Source organism: Scyliorhinus torazame, chromosome 3, assembly GCF_047496885.1.
Source record: "Scyliorhinus torazame isolate Kashiwa2021f chromosome 3, sScyTor2.1, whole genome shotgun sequence".
NCBI lineage: Eukaryota > Metazoa > Chordata > Chondrichthyes > Carcharhiniformes > Scyliorhinidae > Scyliorhinus > Scyliorhinus torazame.
In genome coordinates this window covers 315811266-315831178 of record NC_092709.1, presented here as the reverse complement: position 1 = coordinate 315831178, position 19913 = coordinate 315811266, and the positions used below count along the sequence as shown (strand labels likewise).

Genomic DNA, 19913 nt, shown 5'->3' with positions numbered 1-19913 from the left:
GAGATGTCATGTGAGAGTGCCTTTAAGAACTGGATGTTTAAGCAATGTACCTTTAAGAAATGCAGTGATGTCAGAGTGTGGGTGGAGCTGGGTTTTAGATCAGCCATTTTGCAGTTTTTAGTTTCAGTTTGGAAAGAACTTGTGTGTGTCTGTGTTTGCAGTGAGCTGGATCTGCTGTGATCTCTGCCATGAAAGACTATCTCTGGATCATTTGGGTGATTTAAACTCATAATAGTAAAGCCTTTAACCTGATATGTTTCTGTTTAAAGGTGTTATGTCTCATGGATGTTGAAAGGAATAACTGTAGGATTATTTAGTGTTGTAATATTTTCGGGGTTATCTTTGAAGTAAGGGGTGTTAAGAGATCCAATGTTTATTTAAGAGGTTAAGTTGAGTTCATGGAATAAACATTGTTTTGTGTTTAAAAACCTACGTGTCCATAATTGTAATCCTACACCAAGGGAATAAACCGTGTGCTTGGAAAAGCAACAATAGCATTAAAGGGGGAGGTTGGTTGAACTCCATGATACATTTTCAGGTTCTGAAAACGCCATGCCCATAACAGTTTTGAGACCAGGAAGAGATCTGCCATGGTCTGATTAAATGGCAGAGCAGGCTCGAGGGGGTGAGTTGCCGACTTCTAGTTCTTATGTACCTATGTTCCTCCCCAACAGAGCCCCATCACCCACACTCCCCCCTGGCCCGGAATGCAATTGAGTCTTGCAGGAGCTGTTGGTGATGGGGTTGCATCTCCACAATCAATGGGACTATCCATTCCAGAAGCCTGAAACCCATCTGGATGGCAGCTAGTCCCTGGGGTAGCCCAGCCCTGCGACCGTCCACCACCTCGGGGGTTCCTCTCTCCACCTGCTGTTGCAGCATATGTTTGGTGCGACCAGATAGTGTCCCAGGAGCCTCTTCACTAAAGTGCCCAACTCAGGTGAGTGTCTCTGCGATGGGGGAGGGTGTTGGAGACAGCTGTAATGGGAAGTCAGTGTCTTCCCCGGACTCGAGCACCAGAGTATCACTGGATGTGTGCCGAGGGATCCTATCCATGTCTGTGCCACCATCGCCGTTGCTCGGCACGCGGGGTTGTGGTTGTGGTTGGGCTCGGGGGCAGGTGACACCAGCAGCTCCTGCAAAACACAAGACAAGATGTATGATTTCATCGCGGGCTGGGGGGAGTGTGGTACAGGGGGTGGTGGGGGTGGGGTGGTGGTGGGGGTGGTATGGGTGCTGGGGTGGCACGTGCCATGGGGAACCGCAACTCAGCGGGTTCTCACTTCCTCGCCCGATGCGACCTCTGCCCCGGCCACTGCCCTTTCTTCGGCCCCACCGACTACATCTGTAGCCTCTGTTCCACTGTGATGAGGGGCCGCAGGTCCGGCAGTCCCCTCCCTCTTTCGGCGATTGTGTGCGGCCTTCTCCTGGGGGGGCGGGGGGGGGGGGGCAGGCAGAAAACGCACAGTCTGCGCATGCAGTTCAGGGGATGGGTAGCTGGTGGCTTAAGTGGGCAGGCTACCCAGCCATGGCAGCCAGTGCCGGAATGTGAGGGTTCGGCTGCCCCCTGGGTTGGGTGTGTGGGATGGGAATTGGTGCTAGGGGCACAGTGCTGCCTACTCACCCTGACTGCCCTGAGGAGGTTGTGAAGTTTGTTTCTGCACTGCTGGCCAGTCCTCGCAGTGTTGCCCACGACGCTGATGACCTCTGCCACCTGCGAACAGCGGCAGCTGGAAACCTCCTTCCTACCCCGGGGCGCAGGGTCACCCACCTCTCCTCCACGGCATCGAGCAAGGTCTCCAGTTCGGCATCTGTGAATCTTGGTGCCGCTTGCCTTGCTGCCATCTTGTTGGCTGGGATGGTGTGTGTGGGGAGTGAAGTGTGTGTATGTGGGTTGCAGCTTGTCAACCTTCTGAGTGCCAATCCCCAACCTGGTGAATCAAACACTACTTTTCATTGGAATCTGCCGTGCTCCACGTTGCACCGGTGCTAGCCCCTTAATGACCGGTGAATCGATCCAGGTGCGGCGTCAGTTTTGCTGTTGTGGAACTCCACTAATCCCCGGCATCAACACTCAGTCTCAGGATCGGAGAATCTAGCCCATCACCTATTTAGGTTTGAGGCCATTCAGACTGGTCAGAAGCTCTCCGAGGAACTTCTGAATGAAGCATTGAAGACCTGCTACGTGCCAATCAACGCTGATTTGAGCATATATTGGCTGTGGGGCAGCCAGAGGCCACAGGGATGTGTTCCCCACTGACTCTTCAGATGGCAGGACTGAGCCCACACCATCTTAAAAATTCAGGGCTTAATACTATTTATCTCTGTACAGATGCCCAGTACGAATTTTTCCACGACTTCCTGTATGAGTTAAACCTGTCAAATTAAACCTACAATATATATGAAAGCAAATTACTGCAGACACTGGAATCTGAAACCAAAGAGAAAATGGTGGAAAATTTCAGCAGGTCTGGCAGCATCTTGTAGGGAGAGAAAAGAGCTAACGTTGCGAGTCCAGATGACCCTTTGTCAAAGCTGATTAAACCTACAGACTGAATCTGAGAAACCGGTTTCAAAACGTTTAACAGCAGCACTCCCAGCTAATGATGGAACAAAAGAAAACAGCGTTTTGTACCAAAAGACTCCATGGTTACTGATACCATGGAGCTACGAGGAAGGATTTGTGTTCTTGGCCATAAACCAAAAGGTCAAAATGAGGAAGTAGCCATTCTTGTGTGAAACAAAATGGAGAAGGCGCATGCTGAGTGGGAAGAATTCATGAACTGACAAGAAGAGGAGTATCAAGATTTGTTATCTGATCATTAGCATAACCTTAATGAAATTCTTAAAGCGGCTAAGCAAGATTTTACTCAGCAATAGAATGAATTGCCTCTCCTCCAACTTGGCGACGGTGAACCACAGTGCCACTCTCCTTACTGGCATCTTATTGGCTGGATTGAGTGTGTGTGAGGAGCGGAGTGCTTAAATGCGGCTGCAGCTTGTCAGCCTCTCGAGTGCCAATCCCAAATCCGGCAAATCAGGCATCGTTTTTCATCGGAATCGGTCGTGGTCCCTGTGGTGTTGGTGATCGCCCCTTAACGGTCGGTGGATTGATCTGGGAGTGGTACAATTCTGCTGTGGTAGAACATCGCCGATTCAGTCCGAGCGTCAACACTTAATTTCTGGCATGAAGAATTCCACCGCTTACGTCTTCACAATATACTTTCCTACCCATCTTTGTATCGTCTGCAAATTTAATTACCATGCCTTCGCTCCCCTCATCTAAGTCATTGATGTAAATTGTAAAAAGTTGAGGCCCCAGAACAGATCCCTGCAAACAAAGAGGCAGTGTTAAATGGCATTTCCTGGAAAAGAATACTGAAAGTTTAAAGGAACTTAAGGAGAACAGGACCCTGAATTTAAACAAGAGGAGAATGATTCAATTGTACAACTGATTGGGACTTTCTGTGACATTAAAGAACTTGGATCCATGAAAGAGAATAGAGATTAGGAATTGAAAGATGAATGGGTGGTTTAAAGACTATGTTAAAAGGTTAACATCTTATGACAATCAAGTCAATATTGTTGAAGTAGAACAAAAAAATGTTGCTGAATTCAAAGGGATTGTCAGAAATGTTGTTCTTGACAAAGTTAAGCAGGCCAAGTGTACCATTTTATAACCCAATACCTGGGAATGCTGTGAGAACTATGTAAAAGAAGATTTGCTACAAGTGAAGGATGAAAAGTTAAGCCACCTATAGTAAAATTAATTTTCATTCACAAGAGTTGGAATGACTGAAATTTAAATCTTCATTATTACATGAGACTATGCTGCCAAGAGACAAGTTAATGATAAAATGTGCAAGGATGGAGATTATTGCTTGGCCTCTATATAGTAAGTTAGTGGTTAGAGTGCTAACAATGCTATATGTTGATAGTATTAGAGGAAAAAAAAATTCCATTGTAATATTTTTTCATATTTTAGCAGGAAGGTGTTCAGAATGCAATGTTTTATCAGATGGCTATGTTTTAAATTGTCTCTTTTTAATTCAAGGTTTAAAGTAAATGGAACATGTGACCTCCTGGTCATTCTGCCGGGCAATAAACCAATGTGACCTGATTGCCATGGAAACTGGGGACTCCAGTCAAGTTCTGTTGAAACCCAATGCTGATACCATGGAGCTATGGGGAAGGATTTGTGTTCTTCACCCTAAACCAAAAGTTAAAAATGAGACAGTAGTCGTTCTTGTGTGAAAAGAAATGGTGAAGGAGCATGCTGAGTGGGAAGAGTTCATGAACTGACGAAGAAAATGAGTATCAGGGTTTGTTACCTCATCAGCAACATAACCTTAATGAAATTCTTAGAGGCAGATGCAGTTGGCCTGATTTTCGGCAGATGTACTGTGCGCAGAGATATAGGACAAGAGAGACAGAGTCCTGAAGAGAGAGACAGGGAAGGCAGCTGCTGTGCTCAAATGGCTGTTTTTCTGTTAGAACATACAATGCAGAAGGAGGCCATTCGGCCCATCGAGTCTGCATCGAGACCCACTTAAACCCTCACTTCCACCCTATCCCCGTAACCCAATAACCCCTCCTAACCTTTTTTGTCACTATAGGCAATTTAGCATGGCTAATCCACCTAACCTGCATGTCTTTGGACTGTGGGAGGAAACCGGAGCACCCAGAGGAAACCCACGCAGACACAGGGAGAACGTGCAGACTCCGCACAGACAGTGACCCAGCAGGGAATTGAACCTGGGATCCAGATATCTTGCAAATATAAAGTGAATTGTTTTTATGATCTCCTTGGGCTGCCAGTTGCAAAGAGGGAACAATTTGGCCAGACATTGTTTTCTTTTTAATATTTAACACTAACCCCCCTGCACCCCAGTGACCTGCCCGTGACCAATGTGGTTTAGTTATTGTTAGTGCACCCCTAATTGTGGTGAAATATAGAATAGTTGCCAACGCCTGGGTCGGTATTGGTGCTGCGCAGGTACTTGCTGATATAATAATAAGTCTGACCTTTCTTAGCACAAACAATGTAAGTTTGTGTCCAGGCGCGGGAATGACCCTCGGGTGCAAAAAGCTCACTCTGTTCAATTGTCCCCTGTTCCGAAATGTTCAATGGAATGCCGATAAAAAAAATATTTTGTTTGAGTGAAGATTACAGCCATTTTGCGACTAAGTATTTAACGCTAAAAGCCTCTAAATGTTGGTTTATTGGTGTTCGGATGAGCCCTCCCCACTCCATGAAAGGTTGTATCATTTGGTTGGACATACCAGATGACAAACATCACTGGAACAAGGGCCATTCTCATCCGAACACACTGAAGGTATTGTTTGTTCGTAGTCACGCTGACCCGTTTTAAACATCCCTGGGACTTGGCATGTGAGCAAATAACTGGCTTCTGCTTCATCATTATTGTCAACCTGTTAATCCGGGCGGGGGATATTTAAGTCGTTTACATGTTTGCCAATCGCGTGTGTTGACACGTCTCTACTTGCTGCAGACTCTCAAACCTGCTTCAACAGGAAGCAACACGGAGAGGAAATTTAGCCACCGAGATGGCTGGCTTCATGCCGTTTACACCCAATCGAGAAGATAAACATGTAAGTTTATTTCCGCTGCCGGGTACAAAAGTCAATATCCAGAGTGCGAGTGCTGCAGATACTGAGCCTGTTTATTTTGGTGACCGCCAGATTGGCTGGTGTAGAAGCTTTTATTGGAGACAGTTTTATTAAGGTCTATTTGTGCCATGTTTTCAAAAGGAAGGTCTATGCGATTAGAGATCACCTTAGGCATCAATCTGAGCTAGAATGTGTATATGAGGTTTCCAGGGAGGGCGGTGCGGGGGCCAATTGGAAGGAGAGCTGTCCGAAAGTGATCGGGGTGATTTCTGGAGAGAATGTCCCGTCCTTTCTCTCCCTGGCAGGGTTTGCCCACCGCATAGTTACAGCCCACAGAACAGAGGACGGAGAGCGAATTTTCGTTAAGGGAAACTGGGCACTCTCGACTTTTCTACGCTGTATTTTTTTTAATGTCCAATATTCTGGTTTACCGTCTCCTGAAATTACAGCGATTGCGATTAATCGATCAACCCCACATTTGAGGGGGAATTTTGCAGGGGTTTGGGGAAATTTGATAGCTCCTTTAAAGGGCCAGCACAGGCGCAACGGGCCGAGTGGTCTCCGTTGCTGCGGTGTCATTCTATTATTCTGACACATTTCAGGGTCAAATATCGCTTCAAGCTCAGTTCCTAGTTGTGGAGTTGGAGTTTCGGGAGAGAAGGCGGAAGGAAAAGAGTTAGTTTCAAATTTTTAAGAATTATTCGTTCACGGGATGTGGGGGTCGCTGGCTGGGCCGGAATGTATTGCCCACTCCCTACCGCCCTTCATTTCAGAGGGAGTCACCACATTGCTGTGGACCTGGCGTCACATGTAGGCCAGACCAGGTAAAGACGACAGATTTCCTTCCCTAATGATTGTTGATGACAATCGACAATGAGTTTCCAGGTTATTTTTTTTTAAATTGAGTTTAAAGTTTGAGATTGGCTGGATTTGAACCCACATCTCCAGTATTTTTCCTGGGTTTCTAATCCGGTGACAACATTACTACACCACCTCTCCCTGAGACTGAGCCCATTAATGAGGATTACAGTCACTCTGGGATAATGCTGTTGGTGTATGGGTGAGGCAGGGGTTCTCAACATGAAAGGCGTTTTTCTAGCAACTTCACAATGAAAACAAAATTGAATATAATATTGGATTTGTTTATTGTCACGTGTACCGAGGTACAGTGAAAAGTATTTTTCTGCGAGCAGCTCAACAGATCATTTAGTACATGAAAAGAAAATACATAATAGGGCAACACAAGGTACAATATCGCTTGCATTTCTGACAATAAGGTACAATATCGCTTGCATTTCTGACAATAAGGTACAATATCGCTTGCATTTCTGACAATAAGGTACAATATCGCTTGCATTTCTGACAGTAAGGTGCAATATCGCTTGCATTTCTGACAATAAGGTACAATATCGCTTGCATTTCTGACAATAAGTTTGCAACGGTGACATTGGTGATTGGCCGAGAGCCTTCAGTAAGGTGCCTGGTTAACGTGACATTGGGGGAAAACGAGCCAGTTGCTACAACCTTCATTTTATTCTGACAGGCGATGCTATTTCCTTCGAATTGTGTTTAATAAAGGCTATAATCTCACGATGTTCCTTGGACCAGCAATAAACCTGCAAAGCGACAACATTCTGAAATTAATTAATGATATTAATCCAGGTTGAAAACTACAATTTTCAAAAAATATATATATATATCGTCAGTGTAGAATGTAACCCAACACGAGGGACGCAAATAGCTAATGGGATTGAATTGGTCGGCTGGTCAATTGTATCTTAATGGAAACGGGGGGTGGGGGGGGGGGGGGGATAGAATGATGGACCAGGGTGTATTTACTTCATTCCAAAAATATATTTAAGCAGAAAGCGAAAGGTATGAGAGCGGTGAAGCGGAGAACATTGCGAACAGGAAAATGGTATGTGAAGAAAACAGGAAGTACAACGATAAATAAATGTATGAAGAGATTATTGTGACAGTGATACTGTAAAACTGCACATACCCAAATAGCAGGAGGGCCAAGATCAAGGACCTTAGTTTGTTTTTACAACAGTGCTCAATCAGAGAACAGGGATAGGCGGAGTGTGGTAATAGATTGGGAGTAGAGGGCGTTTGATTATATTAGATAATCTTGTCTGCGTCAATCCAAGAGGTGCGACCTATAGCCCCAGTGGATACTTGGAAACCATTCTAGGTAGCCAGAGTAGAAGGAAGAGTCTGATATGGGATCACCACTGCATCATGTTACACCTCAAAGTGTCACACAAAGTCCCACTTCAACCAAATTAACTGAAATTTAAATACTTGTAAGCAACTGCCCATCACAGCTCAACAGAGAGGAAATCTACCGATTAATATCCAAGTCACATCTTGTATCAGCAAAAAGAATGAGATGGAAAATCCTGCCGGTTTCAGCTGTCCCCGATAAAGAATGCCCTGCCCAAGGTGAGGAGCCGGGGACTGACGAGTAGCTTTGTCCATCTGGTGAAAAAGCTTCTGTCAACGATTCGCCTCCAGCTCAATAACTACACCTGCTATGCCCGCTTTGCTTCACACCTGTAGTGACATCTTGTCATTTCACAAGATGGCGGGCAAAGATTGGCCATACAGCTGACAGGAGAAAGAGGAGGTGGGAGGGAGGGGGACAACACCAAAATAACAGGCTTTTGGAAGCCGGAAATGAGGTGACAAGGTAGAGATGCTTATGGAGGGGAAGGGATGACAGGATGAAAAGCCAGGAGGCAGAGGCTTTATAACAAGGAATGCACACCTACAGGAGAATGGAAAGACATAAAGGCATTTAAACATCAGGAACAGAGTCTTAAAAGTCTATTCTGCCCGGCCACAAGGAATATGACGATTGATAAGACAATTGGAGGTTTGCTTCTTCATAAGGTTGGCTTGTTTATGGAGAGCAACACCAGGAATATCGGAGACAATAAGGCTTTGAAGTGTTCAAAGTATCCATGAATGTTTCAGCAACAGAGCGAGAGGTGGAGGTAGAGGGTGATGTTTCAAATGTAAAAAGAAAGCGTTCTTAGTGACACCGTGGACACGAGGGGAAAGCATTGTTCTCACTTTCCTCACTACAGTGCCTTTGTACCTATTAACAGAATGTTATAAATATGTAAACAATCCCAACATGATATAATAATACATTTTACATGAAATCATTACAAAACAAAATACACCGATTTACAACCAATGAAATTGGTTGATCCACTATAAATAATACGTGAATTCGAGAAATGGAAGGTTCTAATAACTTTGAAATTCGGTGGAAATCGGGAAGTTAGGGCAAGATTGCTAACTGGGAAGGTAGGGCGGATGTTTTGATATAACATTGCTCAGTGTGCCTGAGATGATGAGAAACTTGGAGGCTGGGGACAATCTGATGCAAGGTAATGAGATTCAACCTTAAAGTAATTTAAAACTGACACAAGAATTTGCATTCAGCAAATTAAAGACAATGTGGAAATAAAGATTTAAAACCGGGGAGCAGAGCCTTAGGAAAACCGAATGCGAAGTGAATCTAAACGATGCTGACCTGAGAAAAATTATGGTTGCTATACGGTGAATACTGAAATTTTAACTGTGACTAAATCTATTGGTTAAATACAATCAGCGTAATATTTTCACTAACATTGCCAAGAGTGGCAGTTTTAGATCTCTGCATTGTTAGATGCGCATGGAAAGTGGTTTTAAATCTACCGACCAAGAGATTTAATAAAGCGCACCCAGTTTCTTTACCCCCAATTCTTCTTCCTAACAGCATTTCCTGCTGGAGGACGAATGAAGAAAGTGATGTGGCCAATCCCAGCATCTCTCAACTGGCGATCTGCGGACATGCAATAGCATAAATGAAGGGGCTGCAAGTCAGCCTTACAATGGCTAAGCGTCTTACTGGGAATATTGGAGCAAATAATAAACTGGTTGAATTCCTATTTATAATGAATACGACTTTGACTCTCTGTCCTTATCTGTGGAATGGGCCTGGGCCATATAACCAAAGTGGCATGTGGCTTGGCAGGTTCATACCCTGGAAACTGGGTTATATACATTTGGATTCACTCATCTTTAATTTATTTTCATAATTAAATCGAAGTGTTTCTACGTATTATTGTCCACTGTTAGGGGGCGTGCATAATCTATTAAACATAGGCCCAGTCTATTCAATCTTTCCTGGTCGGACAATCCCTCCATTCCAGGAATTAATTTAGTGAACCTTCCTTGCACTCCTCCTTCTGTGGAAACTAAAACAATTAACGCAAAACAGCATCTCCGATCTTGCGCACATGTGGAGGTCCTCATATTTCCACACCGCTCTAACTTTACTATATGACACACTTTTTGGTTTGTATGGCCCAGCCCGGTGCTGAACACATTCGCTCGTGTGTCTGGTGTTGGGTTAGTTGTTCAATCAACAGCTTGCTCTTAAGGAACACAAATATCAAATGCTACAATTAAAAAACAGAGTAAACCCAACGAATGTCTCTGCAATCATCATTAATTCCCGGTGCTCTGCAAACCGCGTCGGTTAATTCCGGAAATCACCAGTAAAATCTCCATTTAAGGTAATGCCCAAGTGTTAGAACAGCCGCATGTGTCAATGCAACTGAATTTGTGCAAGAGCTTTGACACTGATGCAAGCAGACGAACATCAAATGAGATATGGTTCAAGCAATACCCCCATTCAAATAAAGTAACTCAAGTAACCCATTTTAGGTGGTGTGTGCCTCACAGCTGCACACGGCCAATTCACGCAAGATCCCCAGAACTATTCTGGCTGCTCCAAAGTCCTTTCGTGTACACAAAGTCTTAAATCATCTGACTTCAGGTTTGTACATAGGTTAATATAAAATCGCCATTTGGCGCCTGCTTGATGTGCGGTTTTATCTCTCTCATTTTTCTTTCTTTCTTACTCTGACAGAGATAACTCTGTGGATCAGTAAGGTCAATGTATCCGTTACAACTGAACACATAAAAAGGAGCGACCAACGCTGGCGTTTGAGATCCATTGGCCCCAGACTGAAACCCCTCCTGAATGGTGGACTAAAAACTCATCCGATATGAATGTTTATGGAGGGTCTTTATCTTGTTAGAAAATAAATACCAGATCTATCCGCCCACGGGGACGGTGACCTCACGTCCTGAAGCTGTGCGGAGACCGGTCGCTGCCGTAAGCGATCCACAAACATCGGCTCATCCGTCGCAAGTGCCCTCGTTCACCGCAAAGCCATGAAACTCCTGGGGTTCCTCCTCGTCCTCCAAGTGACAAGTAAGCGACCCTTGGGGGTGGGGGGGGGGGGGGGGGGAATAAGTCGTTCATTCGGGAAAGGGAAAGAAACGCATACACATTCCTTACTGGGGGGAAGGCTAAACCAACATTTTACCAACAATATAAACAACAGTTATCGAGTCCAGCCTTTAAATGTAATTCGATGGAATGAGCGATTTCCCTGCACCTTATTGTACGGTGAAAGCGGGGGAAAGGGACAAACTGGAGCTCTGTGTGTGTGTGGGGGGGGGGGGGGGGTATAGAGCAGGGATTGATTGGAGGGTTCTTCCAGGGGCGAATTGCCTTCTGTCTAATTCGCCAGGCGGAGAATTCGTGAATAAATTCGGGTGGGGACGGGGTTTCAAGGCTGAACAGAGCAAGGCGATCAGTTTCCATCAGTGACATCAACACGCTTCATTCAGCCTTCAGACCCCTGGATGTCTCCCAGTGATCTAGCATAGACCGGAGGGACCGAATGGCCTCGTCCCGCGCCTGAAGTGACCGTATGGGGTTGGTCCCACAGGAGGGCACGGGGACTGATGTTACTGTATTTGTGACTTTTTTTGTTGTTGTTGCAGCCCCGATTCTACAGGCTTCCCCACAAAGGACAAAGGTAGACGAAGGATCCAAAGCTACCATCGCCTGCTCACTCGTGGCTGACGAGGGGGTGCACTGGTTCCGACAGGGCAAAAAACCCGACCCGGAATTCCTGGTCTATATATCTGGCATCGGTGCACAAAATCCTGCCGCGAAAGACAAATACAGTGTTGCCAAATCATCCCAAAAAGTCTCTTTGACGGTGAAAGATTTCAGAAAGGAGGACTCGGGGAAGTATTACTGTTTAATGGCGAAAAATCGGGCCTTAAAGTTCGGGAAAACCCAGGAGTATTATGTGGAAGGTCAGTAAAAGTGGAGGTCAAAATGTCATTATTGAATGAAAACATGGTTAGTTTGAATTTATTAAACTGCCCCCTTCACATTTTTCTCATTGGATGTGTGAGATGAGTTCCTCTGTTTTAGTATTTTAACCTCACCTGTATTTGTTTTACACCATATGTCACACCTGGCTAAATCTATGCCTCTCTTTTATTCCCAAATTTTTACTTATTGAATAAATACAGAGGTTGCGACCACCCCGAAGCTAACGACCACCAGCACCACGACGAAAAAAACAGTGAACACACCGGAGAACATAGAAAGGACTCCAACAAAACCAGGTCTGTGCATCCCGAATTGCCCTGGCCGCGGGAGTTTACGTGACATCCCTTTTTTTGCAAGTGGCGGATTGGTGCAGCGATTACTATCATTCAGACACGACGGATAAGTCTAACCTCTCAACACCCTCCGAGGTGCCAGTTCGAAGATTCTCATACCGATTGCTGGAACCTTAGACGTTAAAGGAAGAGGCCAGTCGGGCCATCGTCGTCTTAGCCTATCTCCCCGTATCTTCTGTTTCGCTTTAAATATATATGTTTATCTTTAAAATATGCAACATCTGTACGACAAAGCGTCAATTCTCAACGATCCCCGAGCAAAGACATTTCACACAATCCCCGTTTCCCTCTCGGTGAGATCTTTAATTCCTGGGATGTGGGGGTCACTGGCTAGGCTAGCATTTATTGCCCATCCCTAATTGCCCCAGAGAAGGTGGTGGTGAGCCGCCGTCTTTAATGGATAGCCGTCCACACCGATTTCTTGAGCAGAACTTGTCCTTTTTCCCAGTCATTCTATTTTTGGCACCATTAAATCTCCTGGAACCTCCTCTCTCCCCCGGATCTCAGTCCCCTCATCGGAACTCCAGCTATCCTAATGTGTCATCACCTTGGGGGAATGTGCCCCGCTTTGTCTCTGCAACTTTCGACCCACGGCCCGGTGGGAATGTTCACAAACCCATTCACCAAGTTGCTCTTTAGAAGACCATTCTGCAGCCCCAAGTTAGCGTCAATCTGAAAGGGAACATTGAAGTGAGAGAGAGATGGTTATCTCTGTCCCGCTGCTTGTGTGTACAGATAGGTTTATATGTCAATGTAGAGACCCACCCAATGTGGATGGGCTGTTAGCCTTCATTTATGTGTTTATGGAAGATTGAATTTATTTGCTTAAGCGTCTGATGTAAGAGGTTTAATTCCCAAAACAGCCAGGTATAATTTGAAGTTTGGGCTTTGCTGGCGGTGACCTGTCAAAATAACCTTTGGAGCCCCTATTCAGTCAGGGCTCGTGCCGAACCACGCTTTGAAATCAGAGTTTATCAGAGAATCCCTATCGTGGGGAAGGCTCATCGAATCTGCACCGACCCTCTGAAAGAGCGCCCAGCCCCCCGCCCTATCCTCGCAACCCCTCCTCGCCTGCACGACCTTGGACACTAAGGGGCGATTTAGCATGGCCAATCCACCTAGCCTGTGCCAGATTAGACCAGGGAGAAAGTGAAAACTCTACACAGACACCAAGGTCGGAATTGAACCCGGGTCCCTGGCGCTATGAGGCAGCAGTGCCACCTTCCCCCCCCCCCCCCCCACTCCTTCCTGAGAGGGGGGGGGATTAATTCCAACCGAGTGAGGCAACGGGATTTCAGGGGCTGCCAATAAAAGATTCTCCTCTCTCAGTACATCCATGGATCTTTGCGTTTGATCCTTCGTGTCAATCGGTTAGCACATTGTGTTTTAGCAGACAAGACAGCAGTATCCCGACATCATGGAATAGAATCAGAGAATCCCTAGAGAACAGAAGGAGGCCAATCGACCCATCGAGTCTGCACAGACCACCTGCCCTACTTCAAGGCGGCACACGCCGGGCCAGATTGATTGATTGTCACATGTACCGAAGTACAGTGAAAAGTATTTTTTCTGCGGCCAAGGAAACTTACACAGTAGACAAAAAGAATAATTGACAAAGTACATTGAGGAGATGGTGAGCAATGCCATCCACTAACACAAATGGACCAGGGTTTTATGTCTGAATGTCTTAACAGCGCTGGTGTGGCAAGACCCCACACTCAGAGCAAGTTAACCCCGGCCTGATAGTGCCTCAACTAGCCCTTCCCCAAGCACTCGGGTTTCACTCGGGAGCGATTTTAAATACAGCGGTTCAGTTGAAAAGTATATCGTCAGGTAACTGGGATTAAAAGGTCTCTGAATGGCGCAGGGTGCTATTACAAAGCTCTACTCCAAAGGTCCCTCTGCTACACCGTCAACAGCCGTTGCTTTACCAGGATAAGAGTAATTCTGCCCCCACCCACCCCCACCCACCCCCACCCCCCACTTCAACCCCCAAGAGGAGGCTCAGTCATTGAGTTTGATCAAGGATGAGATTAATAGATCTGTACACATTCAAAACACCAAGGGATACCGGGGTCGTGCTGAAGTGGTTCAAACATTGAACATTGAAGGGCCGAATGGTCCACACTTGATCCTCTTTATGTCCTTGCCGCTGGACCTGCTGTCTTTGGCTGATTGGATATCTGGGTTTATATCACTGATACAGGGGAGTCTTGGCCATGAGCAAGAATCCCCTGTATCAGTGATATAAACCCAGATATCCAATCAGCCAAAAACAGCACATAAAATCCAATCCTGGTATATTTTATTGTGCTTCTGATTTCCGATATGGCGGGGCTTCGAAAGGTGTAGATGTGGGATGGTCTCGGTGCTGTGGATTTTATTACCATTTAAATTACCATTAAAGCTGGATAATTCCCAATTAATCTATTTATTGAAATATGTTTTGTTGCTTCCACTCAGCAGAATTGAATAGTTGAACTGAATATTCGACACGTTTCCCATGACATTCAAGTGACGAATTCGTTCTTTTCATATGGATTTTCTTTTTCACCCACTCTAGTGATCCACCAAGATGGGCTGTCCTGTCACATGATCATCTGGGCTCCTCTGGCCGGCGGCACTTTGTTGTTGCTTCTCGCACTGATTCTCGTCTCCATCGTTTACTGCAGAAGTACATTTTCGCGCGTTTTATTTATTTATTTACTTTACATTAAATTCGGAAACTTCAAATTCAGCCTGGTCGCTAATATGACACAGCCTGACCTGCTGCTTCTGTCTGTTTTCTAGCACCCCGCCGGAGACGCTGTCAGCATCAATTTAGGAAGAGGTCGGTACTACATTTGATTCGGTTTTTTTTTTAAATGGGAGGTTTGAGACGGGACAGAGAGATTCGCATTGATGTGACCCCTTGTCACATCTCCCAGAAACACCTGGAAGTGTTTCAGGTAGATGGATCACTCTGGGGTGTAGTGGCTATTGTGGGAAGTTGGGGTGTGTGTGTGTGTGTGTGTGTGTGGGAGGGGGGGGGGGGGGGGGGTTGGTAACAGGTAGGTTGTTAAATGGCTGTGTCATGGTGTTGCCACAGCAATCTTGATTGGGATTCAATTCAGCTCAAGTTGAATTGGCCAGTCAAAGGTCATTGCCTGGGAAGGTGGTTTGCGAAATCGACAAGCTGGGGGTGACTGGCATAGGATGATGGTGCAAGACTTGGGAAGGATGATTCGCACGGACGATGTTACAGCCCAGCAAGAAGCCATTCGACGCAACCGGTCTGCATCAGCTCTTTTGAAGGGCAATGCCATTCACCCCACTCCCTTGCCCCTTCCGCATGTGGCCCTGCTCCTTCACATAGCCAACCAATTCCCTTCTGAATGTTACCATGGAGTCCGAATGCAGCGCCAATCTAAAGGGTAATCCAAATCCGGACCATTTGTTCTGTTGTGAAGTTTTTATTCCTGTCACCTCCGTTTTTGTTAACCCATTATCTTAAATGTGTGGCCTCTGCTGATTGGTGCTTCAGCATTAGAAACAGTTTCTCTATATTTACTGAATCTAAACCCTTTATGATTTTTAAAACTCTGTAAAATATCCCTCTTAATGTTCTTTATTACAAGGAGAAAAATCCCAGTGTGCCCACATAACTGGAACCATTCTAGTTATTTTCCTCTGCATCCTTGCCAAAGCCTTCACTTCCTTTATAAAGTGCCCAGAATTGGACAGAGTACTCTGGCTCAAGCTAAGCTCTTGTTTTATATAGGTTTCGAGCTTCTTCACTCTTTGCCTGAATTGAACTCTTTTGTTAACCTGTCCTGCAATCTTCAGAGATTTCTGCCCAAACACCCCAATCTCTCTTTCTCTTTTCTTGCATCCCCATTAAAATGTTTCCATTTAGCTTGCCACGTCTCTCCTTATTCTTCCGACCAAAATGTATCACTTTGCACTCTTCTGCATTGAATTTCGTTAGCTATGTGCCTGCCCATTTCACCAGGTTGCCTAATGCCGCCTTAATGTCCATTACCATGTGGTGGGGTTACTGGGTTACGGGGATAGGGTGGAGGGGTGGGCTTAAGTAGGGTGCTCTTTCCAAGGGCCGGTGCAGACCCGATGGGCTGAATGGCCTCCTCCTGCACTGTAGGGATTCTATGATTCTTCATTGTTTACTATATTTCCAAAGGTTCAAGTCACTTATACATTTTGAAATTGTGCCCTATACCCTCAAGACCAAGTCATCAATGAAGGTCACAAACAGCACTGGGCTTTGGGGAATTCCACAGTATACTTCCTCATGTCTGAGAAATGCCATTCACCACAGCTCTATGGTTTCTGCCCCTTAGCCAATTTTATATCCATGCTGCTACTGCTTCTTTTATCCCATAGGATTCAACTTTGCTGTAAAACCTACCATGTGGCACTTTCAGCAGGATAAATATACAGGAACAGGGAAAGTATACATAATCCATTTGATTGTCACCTCATCTGCCAGCTTAAACATTCACTACTTCCACCATCAGTGCAGTGTTGCAGCGATGTTTACCATCTATGATAGTCACTACAGCAACCTCGGGCAGCACGGTGGTTAGCACTGTTGCTTCACAGCTCCAGGGTCCCAGGTTTGATTCCCGGCTTGGGTCACTGTCTGTGCGGAGTCTGCACATTCTCCCTGTGTCTGCGTGGGTTTCCTCCGGGTGCTCCGGCTTCCTCCCGCAGTCCAATGATGTATGGTTTAGGTGGATTGTCTGTGCTAAATTTCCCCTTAGTGTCCAAAAGACTAGGTAGAGTAACTGGGTTACTGTGGATAGGTTGGGGGGGGGGGGGGGGGGGGGGGGAGGGGGGGATAGGGTGTTCTTTCAGAGGGTCAATGGGCCGAATTGCCTCCTTCCGCACTGTACGTTTTTTAAGATTCTATGAATGTGCAGAAAAGAAAAGCATTTATTTAATCAATCATTCCACAAACCACATCCAATATAGCCGATTTAATCCATCTGCTATCTATCCGAAAGAAAGTTTTTAAAAATCTCCCAAAATATTATCTATTCTCACAAATCCATTACTCAGTTCTTGCCAACTGCTTTCATCAGACAACATTGAAATCTTTCCCTCAATCCATCTCCAAGGGTACTTCATGTGGTATCTGATCTTTTCAGCCTTTGTTTAGCTATGTAACGTTCAATCCCATTTTCTTTTTTTTAATATAACCATTTTATTGAGGTAGTTATGGTTTTACAACAACAACAAAATAAACAATGTACATGAATTTATAAACATAGTGCAAAAGCCATCTTCTTCCCTTACAGGTCCCACCTTTACTAACCCCCTACTCTAAGCTAAACTAAACCCCCTGCCCCCCTGCCCCGCCCCCCTTCTGCTGACGGTTAATTTTCCCCAAAGAAGTCGACGAACGGATGCCACCTCTGGATGAACCCCAACATTGACTCTCTCAAGGCGAACTTGATTTTCTCCAGACAGAGAAAGCTAGCCATGTCCGATAGCCAGGTCTCCATCGTCGGGGGCTTTGGGTCCCTCCAAGTTAATAGAATCCGTCTCCGGGCTACCAGGGAAGCAAAGGCTGGAACATCTGCCTCTTTCACTTCTTGGATTCCCGGGTCTACCGACACTCCGCAAATCGCCACCTCTAGACTCGGTGCCACCCTTGTTTTTAACAACTTGGACATGACCTCCACAAACTCCTGCCAGAATCCACCAAGCTTCGGACATGCCCAGAACATATGGACATGGTTCGCTGACCCTTGCGCACCTATCTTCTACCCCAAAGAACCTGCTCATCCGGGCAACTGCCATGTGGGCCCGGTGAACGACCTTAAACTGTTTCAGGCTGAACCTGGCACACGTTGTGGACGCGTTGACTCTACTCAACGCGTCCGCCCAGAGACCATCCTCTATCTCTCCTCCTAATTCTCTTCCCACTTGCGTTTCAACTCCTCGGTCTGCATCTCCTCTGACCCCATGAGTTCCTTGTAAATGTCAGAAACTCTCCCTTCTCCCACCCACACTCTGGAATCTACCCTGTCCAATCCCCCATGGTGGGAGGAGCAGAAAGGTTGAGACCTGCCTGCGTAGGAAGTCCCGCACCTGCAGGTACCTAAATTAATTTCCCCTCAACAATCCAAATTTCTCCTCCAACTCCCTCTGGCTGGAAAACCTCCCCTCTATAAACATATCCCCCATCCTCTCAATCCCTGCTCTCTGCCATCTCCGAAACCCTCCATCCATCCTTCCCGGGGCGAACCGGTGATTATTACAGATTGGAGACCACACCGATGCTCCCTCCACCCCCACATTAAAAAAAATGTTTTATTCAAACTTGTATCAAAGTAGGTTACAGCAAATAAACACTCCGGGAAACATTCTTCCCAACAATCAACTATACAGTTTTTACAGAATTTTCTCCTTTTTCACCCCTTCCCTCCCCATCACCCCCCCCCCCCCCGCCTGCACATCCCCCCCCCCCCCCCCCCCCCCCCCCCCCCGCCTGCACCCAATGCGACGAACAGCTCCTCAAACACGGTCACAAACATCCCCCACCTTTTCTCAAACTCCCCTGCTGAGCCCCTTAACTCATACTTTATCTTCTCTAACCGCAGGAAGTCATACAGGTCACCCAACCATGCTGCTATCCCCGGTGGCGATGCCGACCGCCACTCCAGCAAAATTCGTCGCCATGCAATCAGAGAGGCGAAGGCCAAGACATCGGCCTTCCTCCTCTCCATGAGCTCCGGCTTCTCTGAAACCCCCAAATATCGCCACCAAAGGGTCCGGGTCCACCTCCTCCTCCACTATCCTGGCTAAGATCACGAAAACTCCCGCCCAGAATCTTCCCAATTTTTCACAACCCCAAAACATGTGCGCATGATTCACTGGCCCCCGTCCACACCTCTCACACTCATTTGCTATCCCCTGAAAGAACCCACTCATTCTCGCCCGAATCATATGCACCTTGTGCATCACCTGAAACTGTATCAGGCTCATCCTTGCACAAGAGGAGGTCCCGTTTACCCTTCGCAGTGCCTCACTCCATACTCCCCAATTGATCTCCATTCACAACTCCGCTTCCCATTTCTCCTTGATCTCCACCACCCGCTCGCCTCCCTGCTCCCCCAGCCACTTACATATATCCCCAATTCTTCCCTCCCCTTCCACGTCCGGAAGCAGCAGTCGCTCCAGCAGGGCGTATCCCGGCAATCTAGGGAACCCCTTCCAGACCTTTCGTGCAAAGTCCCTAACCTGTAAATACCTGAACTCGCTACCCCTCGGCAACTCTACCCTCTCCCTTAGCTCCTCCAGACTGGCGAACCCTTCCTCCAAATACAAATCCCTCACCTTGACCAGCCCCACGTCCCTCCACCTCCTGTACACACTATCCACCCCCTGGCTCAAATCCATGATTCTCGCACAGCGGCGTTAGCACCGACATCCCTTCCACCCTAAAATGCCTCCTCAGCTGATTCCATATCTTCAGCGTGGACTGCACACTGGGCTCCCTGAATACCTACTCGGGGCCATTGGCAATGCTGCCGTCACCATATCCCTCAAACTAGACCCCTTACAAGATTCCTCCTCCATCCTAACCCACTCTACCCCTTCTCCTTCCCACCACTGTCCCACCTTATCCACATTCGCCGCCCAATAATAATGAAGCAAGTTTGGCAATGCCAATCCCCCCTGCTGCCTCTGTAGCAGAGTCCTCCCCACCCTCAGCACCTTCCCCA

The 19913-nt window shown here is 46.5% G+C and overlaps 1 protein-coding gene across 2 annotated transcripts in view; it reads left to right on the top strand.

Annotated features, from left to right (window-relative positions):
* Positions 1-5499: 5499 nt before the first annotated feature.
* The window catches only part of cd8a (CD8a molecule), a 34398-nt gene continuing 19984 nt past the window's right edge, over positions 5500-19913 (top strand). Inside the window, exons 1-6 of one of the 2 annotated variants that reach the window (XM_072497966.1) lie at positions 5500-5613; positions 10562-10909; positions 11488-11808; positions 12031-12126; positions 14747-14857; positions 14974-15013. In XM_072497966.1, the coding sequence (XP_072354067.1) occupies positions 10870-10909; positions 11488-11808; positions 12031-12126; positions 14747-14857; positions 14974-15013 (608 nt within the window). In that variant the 5' untranslated portion in view covers positions 5500-5613; positions 10562-10869. Of the gene's footprint in view, positions 5614-10320; positions 10469-10561; positions 10910-11487; positions 11809-12030; positions 12127-14746; positions 14858-14973; positions 15014-19913 lie in introns of those variants that run through there. The other variant, XM_072497965.1, reaches the window with a different exon arrangement.